Source organism: Bombus vosnesenskii, unplaced genomic scaffold, assembly GCF_011952255.1.
Source record: "Bombus vosnesenskii isolate JDL3184/JDL3185 unplaced genomic scaffold, Bvos_JDL3184-5_v1.1 scf7180000013301, whole genome shotgun sequence".
Taxonomy (NCBI): Eukaryota; Metazoa; Arthropoda; class Insecta; order Hymenoptera; family Apidae; genus Bombus; species Bombus vosnesenskii.
The window spans coordinates 354,207-368,604 of NW_022882950.1; the positions used below are offsets into that span (position 1 = coordinate 354,207).

The 14,398-nt window shown below is 39.8% G+C and overlaps 1 protein-coding gene across 1 annotated transcript; it reads right to left on the minus strand.

The window, feature by feature from the left end:
- Positions 1-813: 813 nt before the first annotated feature.
- LOC117233957 lies at positions 814-8,782 on the minus strand. Its single transcript, XM_033494698.1, has 4 exons — positions 7,760-8,782; positions 2,649-2,719; positions 1,657-1,724; positions 814-1,391 (listed from the first exon to the last, which is right to left on the minus strand). The coding sequence occupies exons 1-4, from the start codon at positions 7,891-7,893 to the stop codon at positions 834-836; spliced, it is 831 nt and encodes a 276-aa protein (XP_033350589.1). The 5' UTR covers positions 7,894-8,782; the 3' UTR covers positions 814-833.
- Between the last annotated feature and the right edge of the window lie 5,616 nt (positions 8,783-14,398).

Consider the following 14,398-nt stretch of genomic DNA (forward strand, 5'->3'; position numbering starts at 1 on the left):
AGGTGGACCTAATAATCCGTCGTTCATGACCTTCCGTACATGTGCAAACATCGACGCCGAATTTACTAGCGGCGAGTTGCGCAGTGCATTTAGTCGAAAATTATGGTAATAATAACTTCGTTCCACCCTTCCTGTTTCACCCTCTCCTTTTAATCCTTCTTCTCTTCTCTCACTCTGTTGGTCGACACTGGGCCGAAAGTTCGCGTGGCGCGCTGCGGTAACAGGGATTGCGCGGCCGAAGTTACAAATTCGCTTGGTAACGTCATCAAGTCGGGGTTGTTGCGAGCTTAAGCCGAGGAGACTGTGCAAATGTTGGCCGATCGTCCTTTGTTCCAAACCCTCTTTCGTTACTGAAAGCTATTTGTTAGTTTCGATGTAGACAAACTATTAGTGGATCGTCGTTCAGTGCCTATTAATAGTAGAGCCGTAAATAAGTAAAGTCTAAATTGGAATCGAAGACACGAATAAAGTATCAGAGAAAGTTATGGAACTAGGTCGTTGTAAATTTATGAAATTTCCATGAAATCTGATCATTTGAAGTACCGCGTTAGCTATATCATTAACTTAGAAACTTCCTACTTTCAAGGGCTCAGGAACGTGGAAAATTTTAGACATCAGAATTAAAAGTATCGCTATCGAAATTGTTACCCTAAAGTGGCAAGATTATGAAAACTCCGTACCTAAACTATACAAAAGCTTCCGACAAGTTTCTCTCAAGTAGGAAGCTGAATTTTGTAGATTCGAATTTTGGAAAACGCCATTGACGCGGGACATTCGCCCACGAAGATTCTAGAGCGCCCACTGCTACCCAATTAAACTTATAGCTGGCGGTTTTACACCCACAGATTGTTTACCAGAGAGGGAGAGAAAAAGAGGGAAGAGGAGCAAAAAGAGAAGAAAGTCCTGGAGGAGGAGACAAGAAAGTTTCGTAGTTCAGCTCGTTGAAGTATCATTACGATACCGTGCTCCCCGGAAAACTTTCCCCGACTAATTAAACACGAGTTAAGCCACTGAACAAAGCGGGCGAGAATCCTCTCTGGATGGATACTGTCTGGCCAGGTTTCGATCTTGAGGAAGATCGGCGACAACACGTTTTGAACAACCGACAGCACGTGCTGCTCTACTTTATCGTTCACCGAGCCGAACAACACGCGATCCCGAAATGTGTCCGCTCGCAGGATCTCTTGTGGTTCCCTGATGAAGTAGGTGAGCTCGTATACCGGTACAATAGGGAACGACAGAGAAGCAGCGAGCCTGTTGTATAAATAATAGATGGTCAGGGTGGTCAAGTTCGGATTTAGAAAGAACTCTCGAATTGTCAATTCCAAGTAGTAGGACCAGTCCTCCTTCCTTAGTCCGCCCAAGGTTGTCATGTCTTTCACACAGTTGACCTGGAAGAAGAGGAAGATTTTGTTCATTTATTGGCTGAATCTTTTAATTATGATTAATGTTAATATCAAAGGGTTGATTTTCTTTTTACTTATGATATGAGTTTTAATAATTAATATTATCATTTTCTTTTTTGCGAAGGTTGTAGTTGTTGGTATTTAGGATAAGGCTGAATCTATTCATAATCTATCTAGTATTGTGCATTAAGAAATTTTTCCACGATCGTTATCCGTCTTTATGTTCTAAGATCCGAGTTAAACTACTAACCAGGTTCGACAGTTCCTGTTCATCGTAGATCGGTCTAAGTTCCTCTTGAACTTCATCGATTTCATGTCCTGCAACAGAATATATCAACGTGTCAGTCAATATCCACTCCACCAAATATATAATTTTTTTCCTAACTTGTTTGTTTTCAGAAGCGCAAGATCATCGAATTTGAAAATTGATCGACAACTGCGTTATCTATGATACTATATAAAATATCAAATTTACCATACTGCATGTATCTAACAATTTTCCCGAGTCTTTCTTCTCAAAGAGTTAAAGAACGACTCTGCACCGGGACCAAATTTTCTCCGATCGTAAAGATCGTTCGTTAGACGGCGATCGAAAGTAGCGATCGCGATGGGTCTCCTTAAATCCGACGGGAGAGTTAAATCGGACACATTCGTTTCTAAGAATCTCTCCTGTCCGTTCCGATATCGTTTTTCGTTAGTCCTCTTCTTCTCCGCCCCGCTTTCTCGAAGGCGCATACAACCAGAAGAGCACCAAGCCCACCACACCCTCTGTGCCACCCTCAGGATACGACTTCGCTGCTGGCAATCTAACAGGAACGATAAATCGCGGCCAGCTAGTGAATCGGCGGAAGAGGAAACACGTTGGGTGATCGAGGCGCCGCGGGAGGACACGTTGCCATAATTTATTAGACTATGATAGCGAGTATTATGTAGATAGTACCGATGCTCTCTCCCTCCCTCTCTTCTCTCTCTCTCTCATTTTCCTTTTGTTATGCTATAGGAAACATTCTCTCAACCCGAGGGACTTATTACTGTCACGCAGCTTTCCATGCCAATGATTTTTCACAAATTTTACATTCTAACCCTGTCACGTTCCTCATGGTATGCTTTTTCCCCTTTACTGTTCGTTCTTCGTCGTTCGTCTTTTCTTCCCTCGTTGGATCTATGCGAGTGACGCGAGGATTTCACGAATTTGTTCAGCAGTCGCGAAAGATGTATTCGTGAAAGGAGCACGTCACTTGCTGACGAGGCTCTGGGTTGTGAAGGTTGGTGGTTGTTGACTCTTTAAACGCCATCTAAAGACTTGTTGTTGGCTATTTTGCACAAGGGATGATAGGGCGGAAATATCTGCAGGAATTTGAACAGGAGCCTATCGCGCGGAAACGTTGTGCTTCGACCGTGGCTATTAGGCATCGGATTTTTGGTTCATCTTTGGATTTTGAATCATATATCTTTGAATCACGAATTCATAACAACAATTTGGACCATAAAGTTTTGGGTTATAGAACTTCGAGTTCTAAATCTTTAGATTATAGAACTTTGGATTACGCATCTATAAATTCTAGACCTGTGAAGTAAAAGATACTTCAGAAAGACATTAAAACGAACAAACATTTCTGAAATTTATTTTATCTTGTTTGCGCGACGACTCTGTTGCATCTGATGTATTGTTTACAAGGCTTCTACATCAAATATTTGTAAAATATTTGCACAGGTTGTTTTACGACGAAAGTGGTAGGAAATGGCGAGAACGGATAGTGTTTAGGATGTAACGACGGAGAAAGCTGGAATATGGGTTTTTTTTCAGGTTTGGAAGTGAAAATTTGTTGCCTTCGGCTGCTCGACAGTTCGTGTGTCATAAAACACAAGCGAGTGTTTCAACTTGCTGACTTTTACGATGCTCTACGTCTTAACAGGATTGTTTCGCCAAACCTGTTTACTGTTTCATTTCTTCTAATTTATTGTGATTGTCTTCCCTTAGATTTAAGTATCTTTTTGCTACTTTTTTACTTGGGGGTGAGTTCCATAATTATAATTAAGATACTTCCCCGTTTTTCTTGCTACTGCAAATGGATTATCCTTTTTTGCCAGAGCCAAGTACTCATTTTATATTAACACCATGTTTCAGGCGAATTTTATCTTCTGGAAACTTCTAAAAAATTCAAGACATTTTGCATATTTCATGCTCAGCCGAAGGCAAATCTAACCAAAAAGATTCTAATACCATTCGTATGTAACAGCAGTCCGAAATTTTTCCTCTTTCTAAAAATTTTTTCTACAGCTTGGTCCAACTGCGACAATTCGAATTTTAATCGCTATCATTTTGAACATTTTTTTCCCTAAAAAGCATCGCGAGTGAATTCCCGGATCTCGCACGGAACATCGATAATCCGCGCAGCGTTACGCGGAATGCGCGATACGCGCGAAGCATCGGCCGATAATGGAAAATGTATTGCCAGCAGGAAGAACAGCAAGGCACACGTTCCAGCCGCGTTTTTCACCGGAAAAAGAGAGTGACATTCTCGCGACACGCATGGAAATGATCGGCCTGCCGTCAGTACGGAGGATCATCGCCGAATCGGCGAATTACCATTGAATTTTTCATACCAGCGTTGCGATTGCAAGGGAAAGGAACGTTATCGCGATGCTATGAAAAATACGTGAATTCTATTGCACTTTTTTTCAAATGAGAGGTTGGTATTTTCGGAGGTTTATTTGGCCAGTCATTTCATTAGAAACGCGATTATAGGAATTCTACAGCAATGTTGGTGAAAAATTGTTGTGATTGCAAAAATATTTGATTTTTATCAATTTATCTGAAATAGGAGTTGGCTTTCGAGCGTTTATCTGGATAAACACTGGATTAACTGCGAAATTATGAGGATTTCTCAGTGACGATTACAGGAAGTCAATCTTTATTCAAAAAATTAATTTTCGCCATATATTTATTATTTTTTTTTAAAGAGCGGCTAATTTTCGCATAGTTATTCACTCGGCAATTAATTTAGCTGCAAAATTATTTATCAGCGATGATTAAAAAATGTCCTCTTCATTAAAATTCACGACTACTGATCGTAAAAACGCGACGAAAATGTTAATTATTTTTTGCGAAAGGAGGGCGTGGTTTTTCGAGGATTTATTCGGAGGTGAACCACTCGATTAGCAGCACGATTACGCGAATTTCCCAGTGGTGATCGTGAAAAGTCAGTCGTTCTGTTTATTAAAATTCATTAACATTGTATCGATCGGTGGATGAGTGGGGTTGGTCGGGGGTTGGGCTCGCAGGGACACGGCAATAACGATTCGCAATAAAATTCTCGTCCAGCGGATTAACCGTTACAATTTCGTTACGCGTTCAACGCGAAAGTAATTCCTTTTTTTTACCATGGTGCTACCGGGGTGAGACACGATCGAACCCCGGTGAATATCGTGGCAAACATTTTTGCTTGACCATGCTGGTGTATTAACACGCGTGCGAGCGCCACAGACATAGCGACCATTGTCGACGTAATTACGGGCACTTTGCGCGGTGTGCGAAATTATTTCGCCATCCTCTGCTAGCCATTGAGTCTGTGTAACAAGCTACGATTTCAAATTTTCTTTCCTGGAATAAAATCCAATTTTTTTCGCGATAGGAAGAATCAAAGTTGAGGAACATACGACAGGCACAATGCGTTTATTCTTTTGCAATTGATATTTGTGATTTTGTAGATTCGTTTCTGGTTTATTTCTAGATTGATTAGAGATTAGCCATAGATGATTCTCCTTAAAATGATGTTACTGGGTCCGAGGTAATAAGCATCGATTTCAGTCTTTCGCCCTTCGAATACAATCGGATCTTTTCGTGATAAAATGAAAATAGACATTTAAGAACGAAAACGTAAGATAAGAATGTGTCAGTTCCTTGTAAATGAGAGTTTTATAACTTTGCAGCTTTATTTCTCGTCTACTTAATTGACAAAGTTGCTGACTTGGAATATACGACAAGAAATACACTATACCTAGATGATCGTAATTAATGTGGTGTAATAGAAATAAATAGATATACGTATTTAATAATTACCTACTGTGTAATTACGTTTCAATTGAAAAAACAGGTAAACTTCTACATTGAATACGACTAATAACGCTATTGGTATCTCCTATTATACATTTGCTTCTATTATAATACATTTTAGAATTATCATAAGACAGGACTAAATAAATAAAAAATAAAAAAGTTAACAACCATAGATTAACGAAATTTTTCAAACGCACTAAAAAAGATTCTAGCACCTACGTAATTCACGATTTCATCCCCTCAATTACGAAGAGCGACTGCGAAGGGGTTAATATGAAATTAAATCCCATTGGCGATTTTGCGACGAGTCCTCGGCGCCGAATTGCCGTCCTCGATCATCCACAGCCAGTCCGTGACATTAATTGTTCGCAGGGTAGTTTCAACCTTCTCCCTTCCTCCGTTTCTCACCATCCTATGCTTGCTAAATCTCCTTGCAGACACCCGCTGGATATTTCGAATAAAGCCCCGTGCTCACAATTCGAATGCTCGTTATTCGACAGACAGGTATTGGTTTATCCAGTTTACCTACTTTCTAAACTAGCGACGAATTAGCCACGTTTCTCCTTCGAATCGGTTCGAGAAACGGGTCTCGAATTACCATAAACCCGGAGACAAATTAGGAACTCGGATACGCCGATTAATCGTCCACCAGAGCGGCCACCTTCAGCGTCATAATTCAACCCCTGGCGCACTCGTATCGATGCTACCTCATTGTCAGACTCGTTTGAATGATTTTCTCTCCAGTTTCTGTTAATTGGAGCTACAAGGCCGAAAAAAAATCTTAGACCTTCCATTAAACGCTTCTGTCTCAATAAAATCTTACTAAATCCGTGAACGAAGGGAACCATAAACGAAGAACACCATATCTAAAATTTTATCTTTACATAATTACACGTTTTCTAAAAATATATATTATTTTCATTGTAATATAAAACCAATAACGTCGATCGTTTAAGATCTTTGCACATACGATCGATATAACGTTTTGTTGTACATGATCGATACGAGTGACTCTAACTTTCTTTCGTGTCATGCTGTATAAGAAAGTTTAACGGAATTAAACGATTTTAACGGGGGGGGGGGGTAAAGGGGCGAATTATAAAATATTGGAAAATATTTGAAATAGCTTGAAAGTTTGTTAATTATAATGATTCTTTTGTGACTGAAAATATAGTACATAAAGTAGTTACAACGATCAAAGCAGAAGGTGTTGCAACATAGGATGAAGGAATGATCGAAGAAGAGTAATATTTAAGAAAAACAAAACTTTCCAATTTACTTGTTTTGAGTATCGGGCATTTAATAACGGTAAATTGAACATCGAGGAGCGAGCTATACATAATATTAGACCTGGTGGAGTTCCTTTCCGCCAATTACCACTCTTCATTTTCGCGGCTCAATATTGCTGTACTTTCATCGTAGTTTCACTTACATCGTAATAAAAATTCCAACGCAGCGAAAAAGAATTTACGAAGAATCTTTGCTAAACTGTTCTCTCTAATTTCATCCTCTTACTTTATAATGTCGCGCAACATTCGTGTTACGATTAACTTATTTGAAATTGGAATTTCAGTTTTAAAGAGACTAAAACGAACGATGTATCTGATAAATGCAACAGATGTAGTTAAATATTTCAATTGAGATTTAACATTTATAGCGTGCTCTTTACTGGTACACGAGATATAACTTTTTCTGATTGAAAAACATTTTCTGTACTGACCGGTCTTGAATCTTCTCATTAATTTTCTTTTTTTTATTACTGAATACGTCACAATTAATTCTCGTTGAGAATTACAAGTATGCCGACTGGAGTGTTACAACGGCATATCCATCTAGGGGCAGTTGTACGTAAATTCAGCATTCCATTATTTCACGGAAATTCATGTACATGAAATAATCATCTTTCAATCTTGAAAATACTACAAATTTTTCATACAATCTGATACAAATTCTACGCGATATTTAAATATCTTCCATCAAAATTCCATCGAATTTCGTCAAAAGAATATATTAATACCAATTTTCAAATACCGAACTAATATATCGTAAATCAGACGCGACAAAATTGTACAGAAGGTTAGCGAATACCAACATCTCGAGATAATTCATCGCGGAATAACAGGTTTGAAGAACCAAAGAGATAAAGGAGACTCCAGAAAGAATAAGAAAATCGGGGAGGAAAATCGGAAGAAAAATACAGGGAAACTAGAGGAATTGGCAAAGGGAGGAGAGCTGCATAGCGGAAGGTAGAAATGTAGAAAATAGAAGAAACTGGATGGCAGAGGAGAGTCGCTAGAAGAAGCCTTTAATATTTTTCTCGTAAATCTTACGTTGTCTCTCCTCCTCGTCGGTGGACTCAGCGTCCAAGTACTCTCTGTGTGGATCCGAGGGCGGCTTATCTTTAACTTTATCTTTCCGACTTTGCATTTTATTGACGGCTCGGCCTGCCGGCCCCGACACCTCTGCCGCTCGAGGGTCTCGTGCAGCTGATTTATGCGACCCGACCGACTGTTACCACGATCCACCGAACCCTTTCGTCGGTTTCCTTCTTGCCGTAGATATTGTCAAGAGCCACGCCAAGTCGCTCGATTCTCCACTGAGAACCACTCTGACGGACGGGATCTCACTCGATCGTCGCCTGTCCTCCTAATCGAGAGTCGACTTTCTGTCGCTGCTTCACCGCGTGTCTCGGATTCTCCGCTCGTTTTCCGCGAATTCTTTCGTGGCTGAATTCACGATTGAAATTTCGCTATTTCGTCGAACAGAATTTAAAGATTATAGAGATTTTAAAGGTTACATCGAGTGAAAAAGGGGAGAAAAGTAATGTTACAAATAGTGTTTCTAAAAATTTGTCTGAAAATTTAGCAATGTCTGCGCCATCTTCTCGTAATAAATAACGTCTTTAAGATGAGTGGAAGTAAGTTATTTGCGTTTTGAGGGCTGAATGGAATGAATTTTTAATGAATATTCTTCAACCGAACCGTTTGATTTTTAAATTCCCATTCAGAGTCCTATCTTTTAATCGCTTTAACGCTTTCGCAGGCGTAACCTAACCCAGTGCATATCCTTTATCCGTAGAAAATCCTGTGACCCTCCTCAACGCAACGACACAACCAGACATCGTGTTATTCCACGGATTTACAAGACGTGGTTTCACCCTCTGAGATTATCGTTTCCGGTATACGGATGCCGATCCCTTGCACCGGCACCAGTAAACTCAACCAGAATATCGTAGATCTACATGCGAGGTGCGGTGCAAACCGTAATAACCAACGAAGAATTCATAAAATCGAAACTTAATGGGACGAAGACACACAAAAATGGAAATATCGTAAACTCAATGCCTTAAACAGAGTACAGTAGAATTTTTTATAATGTGGTGGATACATTGGTTCACGAAAATATTTGAATACTTATCATGAAAAATCTTTATGCTTGTATTGTATGTATTATACAAAACATTTTGAACTTTTGTTCGCGCTGTAATGAGACACGGCTGTCGTAATTGTACTGATAAAATTTGGAACCAATTTGAAAATGTATAGAGGTGGTTCTTTTTACTGAATCGCGAATTGCTCACATGTGCACGGTTCCCCTAAATAAGATGCAAAATGGCGCTACTTTCAGTCGACAATACCGATCGATCCCATCGGCTCCTATTCGAGGAAATATAAATCCTGTTTAATGCACCGGCCGGTGAAACGACGTGGATTTGCGAGCAACCGAACGGCCATTTGGGAGCTCGATGCGAGATTGATGCGCCACTCTAAATATCCTGATCCATCTCCCATGATCCCACGGAATCGTCGGGCCAATGATAAGCTTAAATAACCGGAAATATAGGGGAACAATGGACGTTGCGTTTTCAGTCCCGATACGAATGTTTCTTTTTTCTATATTTGCGATATCGAACTTTTATCCGTGTTCCGATCATCGCGGATTACTCTAAAATTCAAAATTCTGTATTTTCACCCCTTCCGTCCATTTTTTATTTTTTTGCTTATAATAAAGCATAAATTGCGGTTATCGAGTAAGCTGCGCGTACAGAAACTTCATTTTTCTAACAATAGTGCTGCGTCGTAAGTGGTAGAATGGTTCTTGGCTGTTTAAGTTACTTCTAAACGCGCAGAGAAAAAAGAGCGGAAGAAAAAAGAAAAATGTTGCAAGCTTGAGTGGTCCAGGTGGTGTAATTGAATTTTTGCGTTCTACGTAAAAATTGTTCAGTAGCAAAGGAAAAAAGAACGAACCTTTGATTATCGGTGTCGATTGCCCGTCAAACCTGATCGCTGTCGGCAGCAACTTTTCAGAGGCGTCAAAGGGCGTGGATTTTCGATGCACGAGCCAGGGAAAGTGACAAAAGCGAGCTTTACAGACTCTCGCACGCGCGTCACACCTCGCCCCGCAAGTTTAGCGTTCGATGAGAAAAATCTGTCGCTGATGAAAGCACCGTCGAGGCTGCTGCCTGCAACAATTTCTCCCTCGAGGAAATTCAGTCTGCCCCGAGACGAACCTACTCTTCCAAATCTTCCCTGCAATCTTTCTCTTTACTGATACATCGTTTCGAAGCCTGTAAAAGATAGCTCGAGGAAGAACCGGAAGAAGCTTTGCGCATAGTATCGTTTCAAGGCGTTTAGAGGTATATCATCGGAAAAATTGAAGAAGATTCGAAGTTACATATGAATACGTGTACTTTAAGGTACGGTTTCACTCACCGAGAACAGTTTCTTTTTCGGCTAAAACAAAGAATCGTTCCGGGTATTGAAGTTTTCTGATCAGAATCGAACTCTCTTCCGTTGAAGATCTCATCTGGCTGACGAATCCGTTCTCCGTTAATAAGAGGAGACCGAAGAAAATGTTGGTAAATGTATTATTTGTATTTTTGTTTCAGTAGTTTGGTGTGCGTTTAGGGCTGTAGAAGTTTGATAGAATATCGATGGCGAGAATGTGAGAGGCAATTGGAATTTTGTCGCGATCCTATCGAAAATGATACAGTAGTACAGGAATTGAGGATTCTTCTTATGTTTAAACTGTTCTTGAATTTTCTATGTCTGAAACAGGTTTTCAATTTAAATACGACCAATGAAATTAATTTGATAAACAGAAATAAGACGCAATTATACATGGAATAATTACTATTTTCCAATCGTTACACGAAACGATGTTCCATCTTCGGTTCATCCGTCAAGATTAACGATTCTCATGCAACCAGCAGGTTTTTTCGTACAGTCGAATGAGCGATGATTTCAACCGTACGTACGAAAAGAGAAATTGCATCGAATGAACGAGTGGACGGGAAAGAGCGGCATGGAAGGGCGCAGCCGGTCGATGGAACGAGATTAAAAGAGGCAAAGCTACAAGATTAAAAGGCAATGCCGGACACGGGCCGAATCGAACAGCCCGGACGACTGCTCGCGGAGACATTTATATTCCCGGGAAATCGTTATTGACCGATCAGAGAAACTCGAGCGATCCCCGGCGTGTCGTTCTGCCCCTTTCTTTCTTTCCTTCTTCCCTTCCTCGATCCAACGTCCACACTGTGCGTCGTCACTGTCCTTTCAAAGCTGCACACGTATACACCGCCACCATCTCGCTTTGTTCCAGCTTCCTTCGGGAGTTTCATTGTCGTTTATGATATCCAGCCTTTTGTAGCTCCTCCCTTCATCCTGTCCACCAGTCCCACACCGATTCTTCTTCCATCGACTTCCTTTTCTCTCTGTTGAGACTGTCGTTCCATCATCGTTGTAACGAGCAATTTTACTAGTACCGTGCAGAGAACGTCGTTTTGCGTGGTATTCGATTGATCGGCATTATATACACGATGCTTTGGTTATCTGAAAATTGGAGATAATGGTAAGATATACGCGCAATAAATTTCTCGGTTAATGTATATGGTAGGAAGCGTGTTTGTGTATAGTCGTCGTATGGAATCGAGAACCGAAGCTTATTTCGTGCTGTTCAGTGATTTTATATAACAGAATTGTTTTGTCTTATCTCGTCTGTTTATTGGAATTCTTTAATAACGGATCAAATTAGTATATTATTATCTAAAACCTGTTTTAAAATCCCCTAGGAGAAATAAGATCTCCACAGTATCGTTAGTAATCGTTTAACGATCGAAGAGAATTTTCCAGTCTCTCTATTTGTTATTCTCCTGTCTTTCTCTTCGTGAACCGAGCTATATCGAAAAGGAATTCTGCGAAGCTGCAAAGCCACTACTTCCATTTTCCATCGTGCATCCCCAGTCAGGTTATTATTCCCTTAACGCAACGATCGGATAACGTGGCATCCGAATTACTCGGCCCACTTTTATTGCACCGCTATTTATCACCGGGACGAAACACCTTAGCGTCGAGGCTTCTACTTCTATCCATCATCCTCCATCTTCTTCCGTCGTCCATTTAACGCGTGGCGTGCTCCCCTTTAGCCTTTAAGACACCAGCCACGCGGACCAAACAACTTTATCCCTCAACGAGGTATCATTAATCCTACGAGTCAATGAATATTCGTTCTTTACAACAATTAATAAGAATCGACACTTATGCTACGTACAAATTAGGACGACAATCTTTTCGTTAACTGTTTTCCAGTCTTCTTAAGACCAGTAGCTTATCGAGCTTTCAACGAAACAAGCCAATGAATATTGATTATGTTATTATATTACCAACGATTATTGAGGAGTTTTCTGCAAGTAGAATTATTACGAAATTTTTCTTTGTTTTGTAAATATGAAAAGAACAAAGTCCTCCGAGAATTATTATAATTATCCATACAGAGTTAAAAATTCACGAATCGTTTTAACAAAACCATCAACAATTTTGCAAAAAAGGATTCTTTCGACGTACTAATGGTTCTGTCAATCTTAGATGGAGCAAAAGATACTAGTAGAATCTACGAAGCTTCCCATCACACAGTGGTGAATCTGTTCTTGGTTTTCGAAGCTTCATCAGTCTTTCGGCTTATCGGAACCGGAAGGAATCTCGAAGAAGCGATCCTCTGCCAGCTGGAGCAGCATAAAAAAAGACATTCCTTGAAGGCCGCCGGTCCTATCTGGGGGAATGTTTCTGACCGCACATGGATCTTTCGGAAAAAATGTTCGGCAATGAACCAAGGGAACGGAAACCATTCCTTCCTCCCTGTGGTTGGCTCTTGGCCGATGATACTGAAAGAGAATCCTGGAAAATCGTGGCTAGTTTTCTGTACGAGTTTCTAAAGTGCCAAAAAAAAAAAAAAAAAAAAATACTCTGTACATTTGTGCGTGTAGCAACAGGACCTTGAAATAACAAAGCTAAAAAAATGTTTAATTCTTGTACACATACGAAACACAAATGGTTGGAACAACAACTTTGCAAGATGGTCGGAGAAATTTTAAGCTTGTCCTTCTGAATGTTTCACGATGCTCGATCGGTCGAACGTGATCTGCACAATAAACATGATATTACTTGTTCCTCGACTTTCCTTTTATTTTATTCTATGATCGTCTCATTCGTGGTTCAATTACATTAAGCCGAACGCATGCAAGGCTCGGCTTGCAGCGGAAGGTTTATCGGTTGCTAGAGATCGTTTCGTAATTGCCGCCAGATGAATTTGCTGTGGTGCGAGGTAACTGCGAATATATCGTACCGGGGCCAAGCAGGAAGGCGGAAATTAAAGGAACGAGAACTGTGTACGGGCAACGAGTTATGAAATACGACACGGGTACACGGATCAGTCTGAAATTTACACGAAGTTTAATCGGGTTGGGCGAATACACGCCTCCTACTAGTTGTCTATTGCCCTATAAAGATCGTTCGTGCTTTACAATCTTCTGTCAACATTTCCACTGTTATTCATCATAGATAAGAACAGGTTAAACTACATTTGAGATATATGTATACACGTACAGACGTATGGACGAGTTATATCAATTAAATCATCTGTAAATTACACACTTAACTTTTAATTTCAGTCCCAAATGCACAAAGAGAAACATGCGTGAGATTTCACTTCAGCGAAGAGTTCGTAACATTTTAGAATTTAATCCGGAAAATCTCATTTTGAGAAATCATATTAAGGGCAAATTATGAACGAATAAATACAATAAAAATCGTGAAATAATTTACGTAGGCTTTCCAAGTTAATTCGAAGATATACGTACACGTATGAGATCATTTTGCTTTCATCCGCAATCTCTCGTTTTTGTCGCAAGAGGATGTTCTATGGTCGCGATGGGATAAACACCGGGGGTTTGTGAAACAATCGAATGGGGCATTCGAGGGAATTTATCAGTGACGCGAAGTGTGTTGTAACGCAGCGATTTAAAATGTTAAACGCGTATCGTGGAATTATTGAGGGCAGCATCGAATCCAAATTATCAATAATGGGCTATTTAAAACGATTAGCGAATTTCCGCCGAGGCAAACCGTACTTTACAGGAAATCTGTATAATGAGATTGTCATATCGATATATTTTGTATCGCCTCTTCTTTTTTTAATTTTAAAGTCGCGTTCAACTGCGTATTGTACTTTTCAAAGTGTTACAGAGCAAAGTACCCGTGCAAAAGTTATTCTGTGTACGAAACACGAAGAGAGTAGCTTTCTTTTTAACTTTGAATCGCTTTTCCGAGAAAATCAAGTTCGAATGTTTATCAAACGCATATGAATTTGGAATTTATGGACTTTTAACGAGATACGAATGAATAATTGGCAAAAGATTATCCTACAAAAATAAGTTAAAAATGTAGAATACGAATTTTTCATGTAAAGCTAGATTTTCGACAAAATCCAGTTTGAACATTCGTCAAATACGAACTCGATTTTCACTAGAACGAAGCTTCAAACGAAAAAAGTTCAATTCCATTTTTTACTTATTTTCGTCTATAAAATAATCTCCTGTCGATTATCCACTTGTCTCCAATCTGGAACTAACCAAGTTGGTGAAATAACTTTTCAAACC

Coding starts and splice junctions, on each gene's coding strand:
- LOC117233957 (XM_033494698.1), bottom strand. CDS start 7,893: ATGCAAAGTCGGAAAGATAAAGTTAAAGATAAGCCGCCCTCGGATCCA. Junction 2,720..7,759: donor AATATTAAAGGCTTCTTCTA/GCGACTCTCCTC, acceptor TGTGCAAAATAG/CCAACAACAAGTCTTTAGAT. Junction 1,725..2,648: donor CACAACCCAGAGCCTCGTCA/GCAAGTGACGTG, acceptor ATTCTGTTGCAG/GACATGAAATCGATGAAGTT.